General features: G+C 40.2%; 2 protein-coding genes across 7 annotated transcripts in view; both read left to right on the top strand.

Annotated features, from left to right (window-relative positions):
• LOC144672776 (EEF1A lysine methyltransferase 3-like) overlaps positions 1 to 12410 on the top strand; it is a 192689-nt gene extending 180279 nt beyond the window's left edge. Inside the window, exon 5 of the transcript XR_013574168.1 lies at positions 12392 to 12410. The gene's annotated coding sequence lies outside the window, so the exon portion shown is untranslated. The remainder of the gene's footprint in view (positions 1 to 12391) is intronic.
• The window catches only part of pan2 (poly(A) specific ribonuclease subunit PAN2), a 70296-nt gene that overhangs the window by 7766 nt on the left and 37612 nt on the right, over positions 1 to 24918 (top strand). For all 6 annotated transcript variants that reach the window (XM_078534736.1, XM_078534733.1, XM_078534734.1 and 3 more), the window contains 11 exons: positions 247 to 324; positions 3379 to 3646; positions 4671 to 5013; positions 6401 to 6497; positions 12744 to 12863; positions 13804 to 13923; positions 15686 to 15814; positions 19001 to 19200; positions 20509 to 20657; positions 22463 to 22569; positions 24137 to 24235. In XM_078534736.1, the coding sequence (XP_078390862.1) occupies positions 247 to 324; positions 3379 to 3646; positions 4671 to 5013; positions 6401 to 6497; positions 12744 to 12863; positions 13804 to 13923; positions 15686 to 15814; positions 19001 to 19200; positions 20509 to 20657; positions 22463 to 22569; positions 24137 to 24235 (1710 nt within the window). The remainder of the gene's footprint in view (positions 1 to 246; positions 325 to 3378; positions 3647 to 4670; positions 5014 to 6400; positions 6498 to 12743; positions 12864 to 13803; positions 13924 to 15685; positions 15815 to 19000; positions 19201 to 20508; positions 20658 to 22462; positions 22570 to 24136; positions 24236 to 24918) is intronic.

The raw sequence follows: 24918 nt of genomic DNA, 5'->3' as shown, positions 1-24918 counted from the left end.
AAGAGACTTCAGCGCAGTCTGGGCAGTATTTAAAGGCAGTCCTCAGAAATTGAAGGGCAGTGCGATTAACCACTGCTGAACCTGTACCCAGCTCTTGTTTCTTTCACACACAAATAATAGTTTCTTTTTGGCTCACACACGGATCAAGGGCTTTTGAAAGATTAGTGGAAAATATTTTATTTTTAATATGTCCTGAATAACTGGTCATATTAATGTACAGTGCTTGATTTTTGTGTCTCTTTCCAGTACACAGTTGAAGTTCCAGGAGTTACAATCATGCGACAGTCTAACCGCTTCTTCTTTTGTGGCCATACATCAGGAAAGGTATTTATACTGAATGTACTGAACATAACACAATAATTTGTAGGAACAGCAAAAGGGCATTAGACTGAACAGGGTGCTCCCTTTTCCACATATTACTCCCATCATCTTGGCATATCCCTCAATTCCATCTCACTCCAGAAATAAATTCAACCTGTTGATACTGTCTGTTTAGTGACCTTTGCTCGTAGTTAATTCTGTAGTTCTATTAGCCTCTGGGTGGAAATATCCAATGGTGACTTCACTTCTTACTGCTAGCTTTCTTATTAATCCTAATTTCCAGTTTGCATAGTGAGCAGTGGATATCAAGGAGTGACTTCGAGGCAGCAATCTTATCCAACTGCTTTTAACCATAATTTGAACCCTGTCAAGAGATTGCAATCTTGCAGTTTGTAGTTTTTCCGACATTCATTTTTTTATAAGTCCCACTATGGAGTTCACAGACATGGATTTGTTTAAACAGTTGATTACCGAGAGATAAATTAGTATTTAGGAAAGGCTTTTTAGTCAATTCTATGGTTGAATTTTTTTTGTCATCCAGAATATGGAATGCTTTATGAAATGTGCATTTCCTGTAGCCATCTTGCCTGATTTCAGTCACTTTGTGAAGAAAGAATCAACATTTTCAAAATGTTTCTTCTTTGAAGACCTGGGAAAACCCTAAAAGGTTACTATGCTCACTCCTGGAAATGTCACTTCATTTTGGATCTGGTAGTCAGCAACATGGGGATTACCTATGACTATTGAGTTGTTAGTAAGATCGGCTGAACTATACCAGGCGTGAGCTCTCCTCAAATAACTTCCAAGTAAATTTTACTGGAAAATCAGAAGGATTACTGTATCTAGATATTATAAAAAACCATATTTTGCTTAACTAGGAAAACATTTATTTTTGAAAAAAGCACAAATTGGCTAGGTGCTAGACCTGAAGGTTTTGTGGTGGGATTTTTACCTGTCCTGACCTGAGGCTGGAAAGTTCCATATGTTAACCAACTGAGGGCACATTCCTGTCCAGATTTGACGTGAAAAGCAGAGCAACTCACTACCTAGTGAGAAAGAAAACAGAAAGGGCATGCGTATATGTAGCGTGTTTCACGATCTCTGGATGTCCCAAAGTGCTATATGAACCAATGAAGTACTCTTGAAGTGTAGCCACTGTTGAAGTGTGGCAGCTAACTTTGCACACAGTAAGGTTCCATAAATAGCAATGTGCTAATGACCAGATTATCTGGGTTTTTTTAGGGATGTTGGTTGAGTGAGTAAATATTAGGCAGACACATTTCAGGAAATGATAAATCTCTCTTCTCTCTCCCCCCCACCCCCACTCTCTCTCTCTCTCTCCTCTCTCTCCCTGGCTTTCTCTCCCTCACTTTCTCTCTCTCTCCCCATCCCTCAATACTGCCCAATTCAACACGGACCAGAATTTAATTTGCAAGGTCTAGTTGGTTGGGAACTGGATGGTATCATTAGTCAGCCACTGACCTTTTACCTTTGGGATCTGGGTTTAAATCCAGCCCAGTCTAATATTAAGGCAGTCTCTCTGCTGGCTTTAAGGCTACAATGTAATCCGAGTTTAGGCAGTCTCCATTCAGTTCCTAATGGTGATAAGTCTACAGTATGTTTCACAATATTCGGCAATCGCAAGCATAGGTCACAGGATGGCTTTTTTTTCTTTATTCTTTTCATGTCGCTGGCAAGTCCAACATTTGTTGTCCATCCCAAATAGCCCTTGAACTGAGTGGCTTGTTAGGCCATTTCAAAGGGCAGTTAAGAGTCTTCCACAATGCTGTGGGTGTAGAGTCATGGTGTGGGATATGAACAAAAATGTTACACTTGAGCAGTAAGCCGCACTCTTCTTAGTTTGGGCAGAATAGAGGAAATTTTACTCTGTATCTGGATGCACTATTCCTGAGCTGGTAATAGTTGTTGCCCGAAATGGAAAGAGTCCCATTCCCCAATACTGGCATATCCCACTTTGAACACAAAAAATTAATTAAAAACAAAAATCTGTGTCATTTTGCACTGGCCAGAACATATGTCCGTTAAAGCACCATTGGGGTGTGTTTATACAACTCTCCATCTCCAGTGCTTGTTTCCTTTTTTGTTTTAAAGTACATTATATACTTTGTTATCTGCTGCAGCTCTCTGCCTCCCACAGCCCTCCTTCAGCGTAGTAAAGGGGGTATGACAACTCACCCTTTCCACATCTGACACCTAAACACATGCATATTCAACAGGAGTCATTGGTTAATGATCAGGCATTCAAGCCCTGCCAGATTCTTCTCCACAACCCCCTCAGCTCCATCCCTCCTAAGTGCTTGTTTGAAACACTTTTAAGGGAGCAATCGTAACTCAGTATTTTTTGAGTTGAACTTCATTTAATTTTATTATTTTATGTTCGAAATATTCAATGAGGTAGTAGCTCCAAAATCACCAGTACATTCAGGGTAAGTGGTTACAGCCTCCCAATGGAGAAGTGAGGCTTTTTAAAAATTTTACAGCAGAAGAGGAACTGAAATGTTCTTAAGAAAATAGGAAGAACAAATTAACGATGTCAACTGTTGGAATTGGTAACCAATCTCCCACAAAGACCAGAACAGCTGATCAGGTTTAACTTGTTTACTTCCCAAATTTCCCCTCTTTCTCCCCTGCTCAAGGTGGTTTGAAGGATGTGGACATCCCATCTGAGACCATTCTTCTTGTTTGAGCTGAGGCACTGAGTGTTGGCAGACTGATGGGAAGGAGGCATTACAGCTGGGCCTAATCCTGTCTTCCAATGAAGTCCATATGTGCATACTTCCAGTAGAGATTACTGGGTAGTGATCAGGAGTGGGCACCCTAGTTGCATCACCTCCCACCCCCCACCCCCGGCAATCCACAAACAGAGGGATTAATTTGTAGGAGCCTCACTGCTCTGTGGCTGAGATTGAACCTGGAATTTTCCTGGACTGTGGCGCAGTAACACAGTGGCAGTGTGTTCACCAACCGAACCATTGAAATAAAGCATGCAACTTGCTTTTACTGTAATTGTATTGTAATTCTCTTATGTGTTTTTAGGTATCCCTCCGAGATTTGAGAAGCTTTAAATTGGAGCACGAATTTGATGCTTACTCTGGAAGCCTCTCTGATTTTGATGTACATGGGAACCTGCTGGTGACATGTGGCTTCTCAAATCGAATGAATGGCCTGTCATGTGACAGATTCTTGATGGTATATGACCTCCGTATGATGCGGGCTATCAGCCCGTTGCAAGTTCACGTGGATCCTCTCTTCCTGAGATTTATTCCTACATACACATCTAGGCTAGCCATCATCTCTCAATCAGGTACTTTTCAAAAGGCCAGAGTTATAATAGAATATTTATATCTGTAGAACTTTTTTTAGCAGATGTGATGTTGCTCACAGTAAGTTGGACAATAAATGTCCTAAAATGACAGGAGTATAATACCATGCAATGCATTGATTTTACTTTACTGCTAAGGTGAATATCTGTAATTTGCCTATGAAGATCAGCTAGAGGTTAATTGTTGGGGAACTTTATTTTGGTTTGCAACCCTGTACTCCCCAGTTTCTCCCCAAATTGAAGAAATCAATAGAAAAGGAATAGATTTCCTTATCTATTTAAAAAATTAAGCATGACACACGTTTGCATATGTGATGGACTTGTTTCAGAGCTTTCACATTAAGATTAATATTTCTGTTACTTCAAACACTGTGAATACTTAAACATCAAACATAAATGACTGAAACCTCACTTTGAACAGTTTTTAATGTTTGCATATTTTATTTTTGTTTGGTTGTTTTTTCTGTTGAGTCCTATTTTTGGTAAAATTTCCTCAGTTTCATCACTCATTATTCTGTCTGGGATTAATTTAAAATGAAATCCTGACATTTTGTGAATTGTGGATCCATAATTGTGATAATCTGGCAACATTAAGGAAAACAAAATCAGAAAGGACAAGGTGGAATGTTAACATTTGAAATTGTTTGTATTGTAAACTGTAAAATCTTTGGGAATGTATTTAAGGTTTTACCACACATGAGATTTATAATGAGCTGAAGCTCTCCTGTTCGGATTTGACTTTGTGAATGTCTTATAATACGTTCTCAGCCATTTGTCAACTTTTAAGGTTGCCTCTTGGTAAGTCTAAAGCTGACTGCATCCTCACACAAACCACTTTTGGCAATTGCACTGCAGTGGTAACTAGTTATGAGATATGTAGTGTGTAGTAGATGGAATGTGGGTTTTAAATAGCAGACATACAGCGTGCCATTATACCTGGTAAAAGATCTTGTTCAATGCCACGGTTTGTTGCAGTGATCATGGTGTTCCATTTGTTGTTTTGCAGGGCAGTGTCAGTTTTGTGAACCAACAGGCCTTGCAAGCCCAGCAGATATTTTCCACATTAACACTGTAGGACAGTTAGTCATGACATTCGATGTGTCTTCTAGCAAGCAAGCATTGGTGTTTGGAGATTCTGAAGGATGTGTGCATCTATGGGCAGACTCGCCAGAATCTACGTTTAACGCCTACTCCCGTGAGACCGAGTTTCCGATGCCATGCATGGTAGATACCCTACCACACCTAGACTGGAACGATGATCTCTTGCCTTTATCGCTCATTCCTGTGCCTCTTATCACTGAGCCTCTATTGTCTGACTGGCCAACAGCAAACTGCAGTGTTACACCCAGGTAACTGAAAGTTTATAGTTGGACACTTGTTAATGGACACTGAGGCACACAAATGCAAGTTAACTTAAACTGAATTTGCTTACTGTCCAAAACATCTAATATGTTGTTGTTTTTCCAGCACATTGAGCTTTTGATGCTCACTTTCTCCCCTTTTCAGCGGTGCTTCTGATTAATAACTTCCAAGCAAAGTCTTGCTCTTTTCATTGGTAATATTCTCCTTTATTTCTCCCAGTGGATAAAAACCATACTCAGAAATACGATTTCACCCAAGTCACTTGGTTCCTCTCTGTCCCCTATATTTACTTCTATTTGTTGTTTTTTTCCATTTACAGGTTATACCAGTTGTCCAATGTAAAGGCAGTAATATCAGAACCATCATATGTAATAGGTAATTCACAAAAAATTGACCTACTTGCACGACTTTCACCAACAATATGCACTGAATTCTGTGCCCTCCCTATAAGTGTTGGTCACTGCTGTTTACTTGTTAGGTCAAGAACCGAGGTAATGTTGAACAGCATTAATTGATTTCTCATTCAGAATGTATTTGCCAGTCCATTTTGGGTTATTTTCAACTGAAGCACCTTATCCTTCAACAAGAGCCTGGCACATGGCTTACTCCTAATCCCCACTGCTGTGTAACCCATTGCTAGGAGATGTGTGCGAGGACATTTTTGTGACTCCTCTGTTTATGATCAAGAAGAAATGCTGATAACACTACCCTCTCCATTTTTTGACCTGCTAGATCAAGAACTTAGTTGCAGAATTGTGGGTGAATCTACAGCCTGCAACAATAGGAAAACTTGTTGGTATCCAGATGTGCTGCGCCACTGGACTGAATGTTCCATCTCAGTTCTTAAATTTGCGACCAACCATTGGATTGGTGTTGCATATAATGTGCGAGAGATTTAAGTATATTAGAGTCAATTTGGTTCCGATAATACAATTTTATTGTGATTCGTGCCAACAGTGTAGTAGAGACATACAAAAGATCTGGAATTCCCATTTGAAACACTCAAATTTTACTGTGTGGCCAGCACAGTATCAGATCTTATTACTTTTTCCCTTTTATTTTCCTGACTGCTTGTTCATGTATTACATTTGGATAAGCATAAAGTTGAGGGAAATCTAAACCTTTTGCATAATCTTTGTGGCATAATATTGCTACTGTGCGTTAGAATTAGTGGACAATTTACGACTATATAATTTCTGGAAAGAAGAGCAAAGCAAGCAAAAATATATTCATATTTCTGGTATAACAAAATGTCCCAATATCCTCTATCTTCTTGGAGATGCACAGTTCACTTTGAGGGTCATGTAATTCCCCAGTCACTAAGACCAGGTAGTCTATTTTAGATTAAATACCCTGGTGGTTACTTTATTCCAGACGAGCTCCACCTGTCGACCTCGAGATACTGCGTACCATGAAGAAAGTTGGGTTTATTGGATATGCTCCGAATCCCAAAACAAAACTGAGAAATCAGGTAAGAAAAAAGAGAACGCACAGTTCTGTACCAATAATTAAATGGTGTACTTATTTGAGGCAATTGTGGCCTTGATTCAAATATGGACAAAAGAGCTGAACTCCCGAGGTGAGGCAAGAGTGACTGCTCTTGAGATCAAGGCAGCATTTGATCTAGCGTGGCATCAAGGAGCCCTAGCAAAACTAGAGCCAATGGGAATCAGGGGGAAAACTCTCCGCTGGTTGGAGTCATACCTAGCACAAAGGAAGATGGTTATGGTTGTTGGAGATCAGTCATCTCAGCTCCAGGGAATCACTGCAGGAGTTCCTCAGGGTAGTGTCCTCGGCCCAACTATCTTCAGCTGCTTCATCGACCTTCCTTCCATCATAAGGTCAGAAGTAGGGACGTTCGCTGATGATTGCACAATGTTCAGCACCATTTGCGACTTCTCAGATACTGAAGCAGTCCATGTCCAAATGCAGCAAGACCTGGTTAATATCCAGGCTTGGGCTGACAAGTGGCAAGTAACATTCGCCCCACACAAGTGCCGGGCAATGACCATCTCCAACAAGAGAGAATCCAGCCATCGCCCCTTGATGTTCAGTGGCATTACCATCGCTAAATCCCTCACTATCAACATCCTGGGGGTTACCACTGACCAGAAACTGAACTGGACTAGCCATATAAACACTGTGGCTACAAGAGCAAGTCAGAGGCTAGGAATCATGCGACGAGTAACTCACCTCCTGACTCCAAAAGCCTGTCCACTATCTGCAAGTCAGGAGTGTGATGGAATACTCCCCACTTGCCTGGATGAGTGCAGCTCCCACAACGTTAAAGAAGCTTGACACCATCCAGGACAAAGCAGCCTGCTTGATTGGCACCCCATCCACAAACATTCACTCCCTCCACCACCGACGCACAGTAGCAGCAGTGTGTGTACCATCTAGAAGGTGCACTGCAGAAATTTCACCAAGGCTCCTTCGACAGCACCTTCCAAGCCTGCGACCACTACCATGTAGAAGGACAAGGGCAGCAGATAGATGGGAACACTCCACCTGCAAGTTTCCCACCAAGCCACTCAACAACCCGACTTGAAAATATATTGCCGTTCCTTCGCTGTTGCTGGGTCTCCCTGGAACTTCCTCCCTAACAGCACTGTGGATGTACCTACACCACATGGACTGCAGCAGTTCAAGAAGGTAGCTCACTACCACCTTCTCAAGGGCAACTAAGGATGGGCAATAAATGTTCTCGCGGCCAGCGAAGCCCACACGCTGTAAATGAATTTAAAAAAAGAATAAATGTTTTGATACAGGGTGGAACACCGATCATTTAGGGAGCAATTGCTTAGTTGGAAAGGTGCTGGCTGGATGAAGTATTTTTCATTCAAAAAAAAACTCCCTTTGGAGAAGAATATTACTAAGCTCCCCTAATGATTCACTTGGTAACATTTCTCAGTCATACAGACCAAAAGATTCTTGATTAATTTCCTGGTCTATGCAGAGGTGGCTGGGATGGCAGTGGAGACTGCAGTTGACTTCAGTTCCCTTGGGCAAGCGAGGGGAAGACCATCCAAGGTTCCTATGCCTCCTTGCTGTCTGGGAACTGCCACTGAAATGTGTGTGGAGTTCAGGTGAAGATAATATTGGGCTCAGTTATGATGCCCCTCATGGTTATAAAACCTGTTGTAATTCACTGTTAGGGTCACACACGAAGAATGGTTACTGAAGGGGAGTTGACACGTATGGTACTGATTCCTGCCTGCAATGGAGGCTGTTTCTTAGAACACTATGTTTGTGAATCCAACCAGGGATCAGGGTATTTTGGATCTGGTAATGTGTAATGAGGTAAGTTTAATAAATGATCTCAGAGTAAAGGATCCCTTAGAAAACAATGACCATAACATGGCAGAATCTAGCATTCAGTTTGAGAGTGAGAAACCTGGGTCGGAAACAACTGTGCTAAACTTAAATAAGGGTAATTAGAATGGAATGAGGGCAGAGTTGGCTGGAGTGGACTGGGAAAGGAGTTTAGCAGAAAAGACGGTTGATGAACAATGGCAGCATGACTCTCAACAAAGATATATCCCAGTGAGGAAGGAGGATTCAAGGAAGGGGATAAACCAGCCATGGTTAACCAAGGAAGTTAATAACAGTATCAAATTGAAAGAAAAAAGATACAAGTGGTAAGCCAGAGGATTGGGAAAGTTTTAAAAATCAGCAAAAGATGATCAAAAAAATAATAAAGAGGGAGAAAATAAACTTTGAGGGTAAACTAGCAAGGAATATAAAAATGGACAGTAAGAGCTTTTTTAAATATATAAAAAGGAAGAGAGGCCAAAGTGAACATAGGCCCCTTAGAGAATGAAGCTGGGGAAATAATAATGGGGAACTAGGAAATGGCAGGGGAGTTGAATAAATACTTTGCTTCAGTCTTCACAGTAAAAGATACTAATAACATTCCAAAAATACTAAAGAATCAGAGGGCAAAACGGGGGAGGTAATATATACAATAACTATCACTAGAGAAAAAATACTAGGAAAACTAATGGGGCTAAAGGCCAATAAGTCTCCTGGACCAAATGGGTTGCATCTTAGGATATTAAAGGAAGTAGCTACAGAGATAGTGGATGCACTGGTAGTAATCTTCCAAGAATGCTTAGATTCTGGAGAAGTCCCAGAGGACTGGAGAACGGCCAATGTAACACCCTTATTCAAAAAGGGAGGGAGATAAAAAACAGGTAACTATAGGCCAGTTATCTTACCATCTGTCATTGGGAAAATGTTGGAGTCTATTATAAAGGATGTAATAGCTGAGCATTTAGAAATACATCATCTAACCAAGCAGAGTTAGCATGGCTTCATGAAGGGGAAATCATGCCTAACAAATTAGAATTCTTTGAGGAGGTAACAAGCAGGATAGATAAAGGGGAACCAGTAGATGTAATATATTTGGATTTCCAAAAGGTCTTTGATAAGGTACCGCACATAAGGCTACTTAATAAGATAAGAGCCCATGGTGTTGGGGTAGTACATTGGCATGGATAGAGGATTGGCTAACTAATAGAAGACAGAGTTGGGATAAGGGGGGCATTTTCAAGATGGCAACCTGTAACTAGTGGAGTGCCACAGGGATCAATGCTGGGGCCTCAGTTATTTACAATATATATTAATGACTTAGATGAGAGAAGTGAATGTACTATCACCAAGCTTGCGGATGACACAAAACTACGTGGGAAGGCAAGCGGTGAGGATGACACAAGGAGTCTACAGAGGGATATATACAGGTTAAGTGAGTGGGAAAAAACTTGGCAGATGGAATTTAATGTGTGAAAATGTGAGGTTGTGCACTTTTGCAGGAAGAATAGAGGAGCTGAATATTATTTAAATGGAGAAAGACTGCAGAAGGCTGCAGCACAGAGGGATTTGGGAGTCCTTGTGCATGAATCCCAAAAAGCTAACATACAAGTTCAACAGGTAATAGGGAAGGCAAATGGAATGTTGGCCTTTATTTCAAAGGGAATGGAGTATAAAAATAGGGAAGGCTTGTTAAAACTATAAAAGGCACTAGTTAGGTCACACCTAGAATACTGTGAACAGTTTTGGTCCCCTTATCTAAGGAAAGATATACTGGCATTGGAGGCAGTCCAGAGAAGGTTCACTAGGTTGATCCCGGATATGGAGGGATTTTCTTATGAGGAGAGGTTGAGTAGGTTGGGCCTGTACTCATTGGAGTTCAGAAGAATGAGAGGTGACCTTATTGAAACATATAAGATTCTTAGGGGGCTTGACAGGGTAGATACTGAGAGGTTGTTTCCCCTTGTGGGAGAGTTTAGGACCAGAGGGCATAATCTCAGAGTAAGGGGTTGCCCATTTAAAACAGAGATGAGGAGGAATTTCTTCTCTCAGAGGGTAGTGAATCTGTGGAATTCTTTACCGTAGAGGGCTGTAGGGGCTGGGTCGTTAAGTATATTCAAGGCTGAGATAGACAGATTTTTAATCAATAAGGGAATCAAGGGTTGTGTGGAAAAGGCAGGAAAGTGGAATTGAGGATTATCAGATCAACCATGATTTCATTGAATGGCGGAGCAGACTTGATGGGCCGAATGGCCTACTTCTGCTCCTACGTCTTTTGGTCTTATTTATGGTCAGGTTGCAGTGATAGTGTTTTGGGTGACAAGCTCCCCCTCCTCCGAGGCAGCAATGATGGCTGGAGGAGAGACTCTGTCTAGACAGCTCTGGACTCGCTGGCTGCTTGCAAACAAGAGGCGTACGGTAGGCCCAAATCACCCTTTAACTTTATGAAGCATCTTGAGTGGCGAGTGCTTAGCAGGCCCAGGATGTTTGTGCACCGTTTGGTGCAGGCCGAGGCCGGCAAGTATAACTCCGTGACTGACAGAATGTGGCAAAAACCAGCAGGTCATGTGGCTGAGCCATGAGTGAGCGTGCCAGCTTCAAATTTTACTGTGTTTCTGCTTCTGTCTACCTGTTGTACAGCAAAGCTGATTAGAATATAAAATGCATTACTGCAAGAAGCTATTGTTATTTAAGAAGAATTTCGATGAACTGAAATATTGAAGGGAATGAGGAAAGAGTGGGGAGGTGATTGGGGATGGTGGAGGGATTGGATTAGAGAAATTGGATCTAATGTAGTACCAACGCAGGCAAGATAAGCTGAATAGCCTTAGCTACTGTAATTATGATATTCACGATGCTGTTTTTTGTCTCATGCAGTATCAACAACCAGTAACTTTCTTCATTGCTACTTGTGAAGCTGAAACTATATTGGGAAATCAAGTAAAATCAGTATACATATGGCTAATGTGAAGCAGCGACTTGCACTGATAAACTTGAGGCGATTCAGTGATCATAATTTCAACTGTTTGTGATCGATCACATGAGATAGCCAATCTAAATCCGTAACTCCAATTTGTCAGAGACAAGAATGTTTTTAGAAATAAGGATTGATGCTGAGAACTGTGATTAAAAGTAGGGTACCTATACATTTTCATGTGAATAACTTGCACCCCAGACTATTGTGAGCCATGAGACATTAAAACATATTGTGACAGTTTGCACAGTTTTGGTGTTTGTTGCTTAAGATGTTCTAACTTGCACCCTAGGCTGGTGGCTTTGGGGTGAAAGAGGGGCTGATTACTGTGCGTGTGCGCATCCTGCATGAGTATATAAAATAATAACTTTTTACAAAGTACTTTAAAAAAACACAGGTTTTCATATGATGTATAATTATATGTTGATGGATAAGATGTGAACTTTAATAATTATATACGGAATGTTACTATGCTCCTTTTTTGCTGTTTTGTTTTTGCTAGCATCTGGAGTTATGATAATTTCAAGTATTATCAGACTTCTAGTTAAAGATATTATGTAGTTACAAGTTGTAACAGAATGAACCAAGGTAACAATCTATGAATTTCCCTGCAAGGAAGCCCCAAAGTTCTGGTCAGGCTGAGATGGGAACTCGCTCTGCGATTGTGGGCATGAGCCTGAATATTTCAGTACATTTGTGTCACAACATACCATGCTATAAGCTCTTGTAAACTTCTAGCAGAAACTACATCTGGGGAAAGTCCAGTTTTATTTGTTTTGAATTCCTGAGCATTTGCTGGAGTAGTGTGTTTGGATTAAATAGACCAGTTTGTCTGGTAGGGAATTAAATGCAAACCTTTAGTTGTGGCATAGCCACATTGGTGCAAGCTAAATCAATGCTGGTTGTCTAAAGAGTGCAGCTTTTATGTTTGCCAACAAAATCCAGTGCTCTGCTTGAATAGAAAATTAGAGGTTTTATAATGCTTATAATATTTTTTTTGACCATTTTTTTCTCCTCTCCTTCTGAAAGCACTGACTTTGTGGTTCTATGGGAACCAGCAGCCCTTTGGTACTGCTCCCAAGTGGCCACTCTTCATGTGTGCACCTAGAGTGAGTGTCAGCAAGCTTTTGACCATAGAAGCATATCTGCCAAGTCTGGTTCTGCACATGTGTACTTTCTGGAAGAGTTCACTGGATAAGGAATCCTGATGTTTTTTTCCTTCCCTTCCTTGGTTGATGCTAATTGCAGTGATCCTCCTCCTCCTGTCCAAGCTGAGGTCAGTTAACTTGACACAGCCTGGGGAAAATCAGTGTATGCTGTTCCACGTGGTCCAGTTTAGTCATACACTGGGTTCACTATTACCCACTGGACCATTAGCAGCGCTCACCATGTTTTTAGTATGTCTATTTATTGAAGTAAGTTACCTGTTTATAGGTTCCATATAAACTGAAGGAAATGGATGCAGAATTTGACAGCTACAATCAAATCCCTGAGTCTCCTATTGGAAGAGAGGAAGAGCCTCATCTATACATGGTGCCAAAGAAATATCGAAAGGTCTGACTCAAAGAAATTATACTAACAGCCGCTTGGTAGTACAGTTTGTCTTGATGAGTGCAAGACGAAAAGCTTCGGCAACATGTCTCTCTTTTCAGCAATATTCAAGAGATCATACTGTAGACTATATAGTTTTCCACTCACCATTTGGATGCCTCTTGTACTATATTGAAATTTAGGGCTATATTAATACAGACATCACATTAAAGAAAATTAAGGAGATGTGATAACATATTTCTAAAAGTTTAACTAACTTTCATAGAGGAATGGCCCTACTGGGATGAGCTCATATTTTAAAGTATGGTGGTGTGTTAAGGAATGAAACTAAAGGTACAGATATTTCTGTCCAGCCTGTACCTTAACAACCCTATTGTAGTTTGACCTGGGCTTCTTTCATCTGCTGCGCGGTTTGGTGCTTGGCAAATCTCTGGCCACTTTCCCCACCCCGCTCTTTTAAGTTAATTGTTGTGATCTCTTCCCCAAGTCTCAATCATTGTGTTTATAGACTCTCTGTCCTGGAACAAGAAGATTGTACAGTCATGGGATACTCTTGAACGGAAGCTCAAAGTAGAGTGCATGGGATATTGGGGGATCTTGTCCTGAATTTTGAGTTATGTTTTGGAGCAAGTGCAACTGGAAGTGTTGGGCATATCGCTGAGTTAAATTAGCACTTTGGTGCTTCCATAAACCTTGAGTTTTGTGTCAGGCCTTTCACCTTCTTGGCCAGCAGCCCCTCACCCATCATGTTACAGTGGTGTCCAGATTGATCTATATTCTCCCCACTTTGGGCAATTAATAATGGGTCTACACCTTTAAGACTAAGAAGGAGCAATTGCTTGTGTGTTTTTTGTTTTGTGTAGCAGTTTGATCATGAAGAATTCTTTAGAATATTTGACATCTGCCTGAATTATTAAGTTTATTTGTATATGTATTTGTTTAGGTTACTATAAAGTACTCAAAACTTGGTTTGGAAGACTTTGATTTCAAACACTACAACAAGACGCTGTTTGCAGGCCTGGAGCCGCACATTCCCAATGCTTACTGCAACTGCATGATTCAGGTCAGGGACACTCTTCCAATTTCTCATTGCCTTATAATTGTCAGCACTTTTATATAAAAAATAGAAATAACACCCTTCTGGTTGTAAATTCATCAAAAACCACATAATTAGCAAATATAATGTAAACAAAACAATAGAGGTCGTGATTTTAGCCAGTAAGGAACTGAGCTTTCACCTCACCATTCTGTGGTACCATATGTTGGTACTGTTTTGTGTAATTCAATAAATATAATTTAAGAATGCTATGTAATTTGTGACCATGCAAGTGCTAATTCATCCTGCTTAATGTGCAGAGTGGAGGATATTTGAATTCAAACTGCAGTTACTTCTTACTGTAGTGTTTTTGAAGTTAATTTAATTTACATACTTTTGGACAGAGAAGTACTTCATTTTCTTCACTGGTGTTAATGAATGTTACGACTGGTCCAGTTGTACTTTCACCTTGCTGTGCATATATTAGTTATCCTGGAGCTAAGACCTCACTTTATATTTTTATTAAATTTATAGGGTGTGTGCGTGCGTGCATGTGTGTGTAGACAGCATGGCTAATTTATAAAATCTTACAAATACTGGACAAAGGCTGTAAAAGCCATGGCTGGCCATGATTCAAACAAAAGGAACATTCTGGGCTGACACCTCATTATCTTTTGAAGATGTGCTAATGACCCCTGTGACTGCAGAGATCAAATCCAAGGAAATTGTACAAAGGCCATTTATATTTGTAAGGCCAGGCCCTGCCAATGGAGATGACCAGTCTGTGAGGAGAAAGGACTCCTGAAACCTTGTTGAAATTATTAATGGTTGAAACATTACCAATCTCAAGAATCCAGACTAAGGAATATACATCCCTTGTCCAAGCTGCAGTGGAGAGGTGGGAGTCACCTGACCATCCCCCCCGCCCCCCCCAAGCTTCAGGAACCTGTAATATTGCCTTGTGGAACTGCACAGCTGAGGCTGCCATCTTCCATCAACCAAATGGCAGCAGAACCAGAACCTGGCCCCCATCTGCACTATTTCTACTGGAACTTCTGTACCATTGCCTGCAAGATAAATTCACCTCTGTGTGCCCATCCCATCGTGGAAGTGATCTGTGCTGAAAAAAGAGAATTATCCAGCATCAGTTTTCAGCCTGTAGACTCGGTGAAAGAATTTTGACTCTGGACTCGCATAATTCTTACCTTCTTATCTCCTTTGTGTTCTTTGCCCTGCACCTCTTTCTTCCTTATCCCCCTTTTGTTGTTGTATGAGTGAAAAAAGGAGGCTACGTTGCACTCCTCCTCTTGTGTTTTTTTTATTTTCATTCATGGGATGTGGACGTCGCTGGCTAGGCCAGCTTTTATTGCCCATCCCTAATTGCCCTTGACCAGAGGGCATTTTTAAGAGTCAACCACATTGCTGTGGGTCTGGAGTCACCTGTAGGCCAGACCAGGTGAGGACAGCAGATTTCCTTCCCTAAAGGACATTAGATGGGCTTTTATGACAATAAACAATGGTCTCATGGTCATCATTAGACTTTAATTCCAGATATTTATTTGTCCCCAGAACATTACCCTGGGTCTCTGGATTACTAGTCTAGTGACAATACCACTATGCCACTGCCTCCCAAGGGTTGGGGCTGAGGCATATTGTTTGGGCAGGGTAGAGGGAGCTTTTCTCTATATCCTGTTCAGGCATACTTGATTGAGTACCTGATATGAAAGTTTCAATCTATTGATGTATGTGTTTTTTTTCTCTCTCTCACTGTCGCCTTCTTCTGTTATAGGTGCTGTATCTGCTGGAGCCCATCCGCTGCCATGTTCAAAATCATCTTTGTCAGAAGGAGTTTTGCTTGGGTTGTGAGCTTGGATTTCTGTTTCACATGCTTGATCTTTCAAGAGGCGACCCGTGCCAGGTAAATAATTTCTGAGAGAGTCCAGCTCCTGTAAGACAACTTGGCCTGTGTCCAACATTCCCTATAATTTTTTTCTGGAGTGCACAGGCAATTTGTTTATTGGGAAGCCCCTTTAAATTTTTTTACCTAGCCATGCAGGCAGAGTAATTTAAAGGAGGCTGAGACTTTGAAGTTGCTACGCAGTTAGAGGGAACATTTCTTGTGTCTGCTTGGGCTAGATCTTTGAGCATGCCACCTATGGCATAGGTTGTTCTGACTGGACCTTGTTAACCAAAGCTGCTGTCCACCTTTTGTATATTTTGAACAAACAGCAAAAAATTACAAATGCTGGAAATGGAAACAGAAAAATACTGGAAACACTTTGAAGTTGTCATTGTCTATGGAAACAACAGACAAGTACATTTTTACATTTTTTGTCTGTTCTCAGATTTATGATTAAAATGTTTGTCGAAAGTTTAATGATTAAATTCAACCAAGAATGTTTTGGTTAGCCATAGTTTAACATTGTACTGGGAAGTATAGTTCTGAAATACATGATTTAATTATCATAGGAGAATGGATTTTAAAGAAGTTTTGTTCATTGCATCTAGTAACAGAAACCCACAAACAAGTTGTGAAAGTAATTCTGGAAGTCTAGACTTAGGCTGTGATATTTTTGTTATGATTTAATGGTGTTTTTTTTCACACACTGGATGTTGGTGAATTTAGTAAACATATTAATGGCATTAAAAGTGAAATATCTAACTGCAGTTCAATTCTACAATTAAAACAAAAAAGTACAAAGCAGATTAATCAATAACTGAAGGATAAAGGTAACCTGATGTTCTGCGTTTTGATGAAGGGTCCCACCCAAAAAATGGTAACCTTTCAGATGCTAAATGGTAGGCTTTATATTTTCAGGTTTTAAAACAGATTTCCACTATTTCTGTATTATCTTTGCAATTACATTTCACTTTAGGACCATTTGAGTCTCTTATTTTCTTACCCTCTTGCCTCTCCAAGCCTCATACCTCCTGCAGGTCAGAGGATGGCTCAACTACTTGTAAGCCACTACTATCAAGCTTGTTCTGAACATGACTTTCTCTGGTTTTCCTTCTGTCCCTGTGGTGAAATGCCAAACCCCTCAACTCAGTACAGTATCTTTACTGAGATTGGGAGCAGCAGAGTAGGTCATCAATCTTGTATCCTGCTACTTTGCTAAAATATGGTCATTCTGCATTGCACAGTGCTTTTATCATTTAAAGTTTTTACTGCGAGCTGTGTTCCAAACCAAACTTAAAGCATTCTAGGTTAAATGGAATCTTGTGCATGTTACTGTATTTTTTTCTTATTGGCAAAACATCCGCACATCTGTAAACAATTGTTACTTATATATGACTAAACTTTGAGTTAAGATTTCTTCCCATACTTATGATCTGTAATATTTGCTCCTATTATATTTCACATTACAATTGCAGTAATTGTTCATTCTAATAATCACTTTTCTAACAGTGACAGTACCACTTCAGTGCAACTGGACTTGCTATTAATCTCAACAGCACCATCTACCGTTTTGTAGTGGAGTTATTGTACACTGGTATGCAGCAGTTTTCCCTAAATCTACTGATTTTGTGTGCTGTTTATTTTCTGGAGTCATTGGCTCCAAGATGACACACCCAGCAATGGAAGATCAAAACCTCAGTAGACCTACCTTGACAGTGTTGATAATCTGATACCGGACTCTGAAGGGCCTGCAGTACACTGGGTACTGCCCATGATTAAGCAGCCAAACTGGCGTATTAATAGATGGGAGTATTTAGGGCTGGGATTCTTCTCCTTGCTTCAGATAACACCGAACCCCGGCGCTCTAATGTAGTAGTAGATTTCTCGTTGTTTGAGTATGTCCAAGCTGTAAGTGATTTCATCATCTTCAGTGAGTCCTCTCATGACCGAAGAGTCCGATGTGTGATTTGCATGGACGTCCGCAGAACTGGTAGTTCATGTTGTCATTGTTGGTGCTTGGGGAACTTTGGCAGCTGTGCCTTGTCTGGGCATGTCAAATGTTGCAAGTTTGGTGTAGATGGTCCTCGAAACATGCTGAATCAAGGGCAGGTCAGCTGCAGTCTTTTCCCAAAAGCAGTGGCCTGCAATGCAGAAGTTTATAATATTCTACAAACGATACAAGGACACCCTCAAAAAAGAGCCCTACAAGAAAGAGCCCTAATGTAGCCCTGGCTGGAAACGTGTACTCTGGTGATGAGCAGTGCAGTCTTATATGGTAACTCCCAATAGTAACCCTGCGCAGACTTGGCACTCCCTGAACTTTGACTGTTGCCGGTCTGTGGATTAGGTAAATGGAATATGTCACTGTATAGAGAGTGTGTGCACTCTCTATTGGGGTAAAAGAAACTCTAGTTGTGTGGGTTTCTCAGCAGTTTGGTTTGGAGCCACTTTGCTGTGGGGATGGGTTTTCATACAAGCTTGATAAATGGCTGGCCAAACACCAGAAAACATTTTGCAATAGCTTTGGAAATGCCAAAATAGTAATCGATACATTTCATCAGATGAAGAAAATGTTATTTAAAAGATTGAGAAAGGAAATTATGGAAATGTTGAAAAATGCTCCTTTTTTGTGATAGGTTTGCATGTGTGTTAACTCTGCTAACACAAAACAACATTAATATAAAACCACAAGGAAGGTACAGATCAGGAAGGCCATTCGTTCCATTCTAGCTCAACCATCAGTCCTAAAACACTTATAGTCCCTCTATCATGGCATCCAATAGGCTTTTGAATAAATCCATAAACCTACCCAGATAAAAAAAGTACTGGAAATGTACAACAGGTCTGTCTGCAGCTGTAAAGAGAAACAACAGGTACAAATCTTTGGTGTAGAAATCTCAGACTAGAAGATAATTGAGTCCTTTAATAGAACTCAAAAGGAAGAGGGAAGAAAACAATTCTGCCCTTCAGCTGTTTGAGTTTATTTCCCTTTGTGTTACTGTTGTGGCTTATCTTGAAGCAGAGGTGACCATATGGGCGTAAATGATAATGGCATTCTTTTCTATACTGTTGAGCCTCATGTACATCTATAAAGTCACTTGTTTCTTTTGAGACCAACCAGGTTCTAGTTTTAAGTTATGGATGGATGCAAAATTGGGAGGAAAGCAAAATCCTATTTTTTTTTTGTTTCCTTTACTTTGTTAGGCTAGCAATTTCCTTCGTGCTTTCCGAACTATTCCAGAGGCATCGGCTTTGGGGTTGATCTTGGCTGATTCTGATGAAGCGACTGGGAAGGTGAATCTGGGCCGACTAATACAGAGCTGGAATCGATTTATATTGACACAACTACACCAGGAGACACAGGAACAAGAGGGCCCACAGGCCTATCGGAGTGTCATGGGGAGGTGAGACAGCAATCTTGTAATGTGGACTAAACCAGAGGTTGTATTGATTTATTAATTCTGGTACACAGGAAGTATGCAACAACATGTGCTATTAAATGAAGGATTATCACACACTTGAGGGGAATCTGCTCATCAGTATCCCCACAATTGTGACATCACAGAGCAGCTACTTCTGAACAAAAATACTCTTTAATAACCAGTTTTATCCAGTGGGCAGTTGACAGTATATGTGAAAAATGATGTAGATTTGAGACTTTGTAGTGCAGCCGACACAGCGCCTCAGCACCAAAGCACGATGTCTCTGGGTTTCATTCTATTATTTTTACCCTTCACTATGCTGAGTTCTAAATCTCAACTTCATTACTGCAGAGAGGGGAACTGGCAAATGGAGAAAGAGAAGAGATTAGGTAGTTTGTGATGCCACCTGACCCTTTTACATGGTTAACGGTAAAAGTGAACATGAGCCGATTTTTACCAAATAGAATAAAATATTGTTATGACTGATGCAGTTGGTAAAGCGGAGTTATTTAAAAATCCCAGAGGGTAACTTTTAAAAAACTGTCATAACCTATCATTTTAAGTGTTATGTTTGAGATGTGCCTCTAAGCTCAGGAATCAGACCACTGGTTCTCGAGGTTTTACATTAAACTAAATGAGACATTTTATTAATTTACACAGGTTAAAATATATGTACATATGGCTACAAATTACTACTATCATAACTTTTAATAAATTCCTAAACTAATCTCCATTAAGGCAACAGCAGCCCATATACTTAACCAAACACCAGGCAAAGCAATTTCACCGTATGAATTCAAAATGAGGTTCCTTTCACTGTGGAGCCAGTTGGAGGCTTGCCGTTGCCTTTTGATCTTACGTTGTTTCTGCCTGCACACCCGAAAACTACTGAAGTTATAACAACACCACTGATTGAATTCAAATTCTTGTTGTCTCACCAGCCTCTTTGAACTTTATCTTTTAACAATGAAACCCCATTCATTGTACCAATTTTATTAGTAATATAAACATATTGCTTGGTAGCTGTTAGAAAGGCGTCAGGTTTTCACCCCACTTCTTGAATGCTCTATTCAAAAAATGCAAATGCATGCTATCTCTCTTACATATCGAAACTAGTACATATCAAAGCACCCAGATTAGCTGGCTTTAATCCAGTTAAGACACCCCCCAGAGTAATCCTCTATTTTAAAAGAAAAATATCTTCCAAAATATTATATACATTAATAGCTTCATGACAAAATACTATTTAAATGTAATACTCTCTCAAACTCTACCATTTTTAAATTTTAGTACATTTGGATCCTCTGGTGAATCTGTGATTGGGAAGCTGTTTGGTTGTGAAGTTGAGAACTGTAGCACTTGTCGCTGCGGGAAGGAAACTGTTCGAGTTTCTTCGAGTCTGCTTTTCACTTTGCAGTATCCTGATATGAATAGTGCTGGTGAGTAATGCACAATGAATACAAAAACAGAATTACCTGGAAAAACTCAGCAGGTCTGACAGCATCGGTGGAGAAGAAAAGAGTCAACGTTTCGAGTCCGCAGGACCCTTCAACAGTTCGTGAGGACTCGAAACGCTGACTCTTTTCTTCTCCACCGATGCTGCCAGACCTGCTGAGTTTTTCCAGGTAATTCTGTTTTTGTTTTGGATTTCCAGCATCCGCAGTGGTTTTTTGTTTTAATGCACAATGAATGATGGATATCACAAACTGCCTCACTTTTGCCATTGCAGTTCAGGATGTTTTTATACTGTTAACACATTGAAGTATGATGTCTGGAGTACGATGGACTCAAACTTCATATTGATAAACTCTCATTTCTTGAGGCATAACTTATCGTAAGTTGGAATACATTGTTTTATAAGGAAGGCACAGTGTGTTGCATTCAGCTGCACTTCAGCAGCTGATTAGCTTTGTTTGTCCCTTTAAGGCTGTAAAGCTTGATGCTGTAACTAGGCACATCCTGAGGTAAGTTATAAAATTATTCCCATTGAGTTCATTAGGAGCTCGAATCAAAGAATAGTACAGCACAGTGGCAATTGGCCCATACAGCCTGCGCCAGGACAATTGTCTGGATGGATTAGTAACTATTTGTAAAATCTCCAGGTACTCCTTAAGGTGAAAGGTATCATAGAAACATAGAAAATAGGAGCAGGATTAGGCCATTCAGCCGTTCGAACCTGCTCCACCATTCATTATGATCATGGCTGATCATCAAACTCAATAGCCTGCTCCCGCTTTCTCCCCATATCAACAGTAAATGACTGGCACTGTTCTTTGCGCTTTTTTTTAAGGGTGATATAAATTTGGATGGATGACAGGGTGAACCCTGAAGTGTAGCTGTCTCAAAATGATTTACCTATGAAAAAAAAATCTTGTTTGCATGTGCTTCCTGTCAACTTTTCCCATTTATAAATTTCTGTGCCTATACTTATAATGAAAACTCTGTGTAATTACACTTTCTCACCTGTGGCCACATTGTAGCGCCTCAGTTTAGTGTCTCCCACCTCCTCAGCTTGTAGTGTAGAGAAAATCCGAGGTACCAACCAATTCTGCCTCTTTCCCAAATTGCCATACATTTTGCTATGTACCTATAAATAGAGAAAGCAAAATGTTATATAAAAATAACGATGTATGACTTTAAGATGGAAACTAAATTACACCTATGCTTCCTGGTCCAATTACCCCAACCTCTACCCTTACTTCACCTGAATATTGTCTTCCTGTGTACAACACTATAGATCAACTATTAATATGGTGAGCATTTCCTATTAGTCACTTGTATCCTGTAATACTTTCCCCTTTACCTTTGTTGATTTAACTCCTGATAAAGCAATAATAAATTAGAATCAAAGAACTACAGAGCATCTAAATCAAAAGCAAGGAAAGTAGCCAGTAAACTGTTAGAGAGGCTATGAAGGATGTATGAAAATAACAAATCCTGAATGATCAGTCAGAAGAACCTACCAATGATCATTTTAAAAGCGATCATGGTGTTAGAAAAAGAACACATTCCCTGTTTTATAGAAATTCTAATGGCAGAAATAAGATTTTGAACAAGATAGAAACAGAAAATTATCTTTTGTAAAAATGTGGCTAAATTTGCAACTGCGCAGGAGCTGATCTTGTGAAAAGGGAAGCCTGGCTGCTTTGTATATATTCTGTGAACTTAAAGCTGCCTGAAAAATGACACTGATTGACCTCAGTTCTTTACTGAATAAACTCGTAAAATGCATTTTTGACTTTAGACAAAACTATTCGACAGTATGAGTTTGCTGAAGTGCTGAAGAGAAGTATTTGTCTTGAACAGAACACCCAGGCCTGGTGTGAAAACTGTGAGAAGTACCAACCTACGGTTAGTATATTTGGACTGGGGGAAATTTGCAGGCTGTAAAGTGGTTGTATATTTGCCAGGAGGTGTGTATAAAATGAGAATTACACCATGACCTGATGTGTGATGCATAAGGGATGATGGATCAAATTGGAGGAGAGTAACCTGATGAATAGGCTGAAGTCATGGTGTAAACTTCTGAACTACTTGAGGTGGTTCATGAGAGCAGGGGGGTTGGGGTAGTGGGGGGAGGGTGGGGTGGTAGGGGCTGGAATCCTGTACCGGTGGGGGGGGATATCATTATGTGGAGGGGGTGTCGGTCTGGCTCTTTACAATAGTTACACAGAAGTTAGAAGCGGTTTTAGTTCTTCTAACTTTTTATGGGTACCTATTTGTGTAACATAGCCAGAACCATTCGAAGTTTGCGATTTAAATCGCATTTCTGGATGGTTCCCAGCGCAGGGCAATTGCCCAGAAGAAGTTTGTACTTCTAGGTAATTGCTATGTAAACCCTTACCTGTGAAGTCCCAAGAAGGATACACCAGCGCATCTTTGGGGTACGCCCCCTAAATCCGACGCTGGGGCGCTCGGAAGTTATGGCCCATTGTGTTAGAGCTCTTGACGACTATAACCTGTACTTTTGATCGGTAGGTTTACAATGCAAGGTTAAACTTTCAATGACATAGTGAACGTTTTCTTAGTGCTTGTAAGATGCACTCACTGATGTCATGTCACAAGAATCTTGGGACAGCTCAGTCATCATCAAACTTCTAGAAGTTTAATTTTTAATTCTGTATTTAAAAAGAAACTGAAAGCAGCACTCCAGTCTCAAGGATCATATGACACCTATCTCAGCTGACACTCCAAGGTCAGTCCTGAGGGAGTGTTCTATTGTCAGAGATGCCATCTTTTGGATAAGATGTTGAACTTGTGGTGGAACTGGTGCAAATGTGTAAATTGGGTTGTATTAGCCAAGAAGGATAGGAAATGTTGACTTCCCATTTATATAGCTAATGGAAAGATTTTAATGCATTTCAATTGGAATCTTACTGCAGAAACGAGTACAAAGCTGTGCACTTTCAGCATTATTACAATTTTAAAGATTCTTTACTCTCGAAAGTCCAAATTGCTTGATTGATTACTTTAGTTTACAATTTTGTCAAGAGATCTGGGACTAACTTTTACATTTGAATGTAGCAGGAACATTATGGCCTATCTGCAGAAAATGATAATTGGTTCCAAGAAATTTCTAAAAAAAAAGGCTGCCTCGTTCACTAGCAACGCTGTGAAGTAACAGGTTGTGACCGCAGATTACATGCGTAGGATGTTTCTGGCCTTTGAACTAAATGGGAACTGGTGATTTTCATGTCACTATTGTGCTGTCTTGTGGCACTGTATCAAAAAATGTCTTGTACATTGTCACAAATCAACCATTAAATTTCCAGAAATAAAAACAGAAAATGCTGGAGATATTCAGCAGGTCCGGCAGCATCTGTGGAAAGAAAAAGAGAGTTAATGTCTCAGCCTGATTACCTTTCATCAGAACTGAATTAAACTTCCAGTGTTGATTGGATATTGTATTTTGTTCCAGGTTCAAACCAGGAATATTCGATGCTTACCTGATGTTCTTGTTATTAACTGTGAAGTTAACAGCAGAAAGGAAGCTGAATTCTGGAAATGCCAAGCTGAGGTCTGTAAAGAAGAATTAATTGTCATTATTTCAAAATTATATACTTTATACATCTGCTAAAATTATTTTAAGTGTTTATATCCCAGTCTGGAAAATAGGAAGTAGCGTTCTCTCTCTTAAGGAGATTCTCAAAATAACAAATAAAACAAAAATGGAAAAAAGTAAAAGAAAATGTCCTGCATTTATATAGCACCTTTCACGTTCTCAGGGTGTCGCAAAGTGCTTTACAACCAATAAAGTACTTTTTGAAGTGTAGTCCCTGTTGTAATGTTGTGCTTAACTTGTGCAGACTTTGGTGATCAGGAAAGGAGATGACTCCAACATTTCTCTGCTTGAAGAGAAAGTCAAATTTGGAGCACCTGATGCTTGACAGCAGGTTGCCTGATGGAATGAAATGTGCCGCTGTGGTAAGTTGCTGAACAAAGGCCAGGCACTCTCCCACAAGAAAAGGGAGGAAAGCAAAATGAATCATTCCTAGGCCACTTCGTTGCATCCCCTAGTGGCCAGATTCAAAGCAGTATGCTGGATGCTGAAGAGCTGGCTGGCTGTATGAGGGGAAGACTAAGGGCTGAGCAAGATAAAGTTACCTTTTTCACATTTACTTCCAAAAGGACAGTAAATTAACAAAACTAATCAATGCCATGTGCACTAGCTGAAGAGTGAGGGTATTTCTTTTAATACTT

Source organism: Cetorhinus maximus, chromosome X (genome assembly GCF_964194155.1).
Source record: "Cetorhinus maximus chromosome X, sCetMax3.hap1.1, whole genome shotgun sequence".
NCBI lineage: Eukaryota > Metazoa > Chordata > Chondrichthyes > Lamniformes > Cetorhinidae > Cetorhinus > Cetorhinus maximus.
This window is presented reverse-complemented; position numbering and strand designations above follow the sequence as displayed.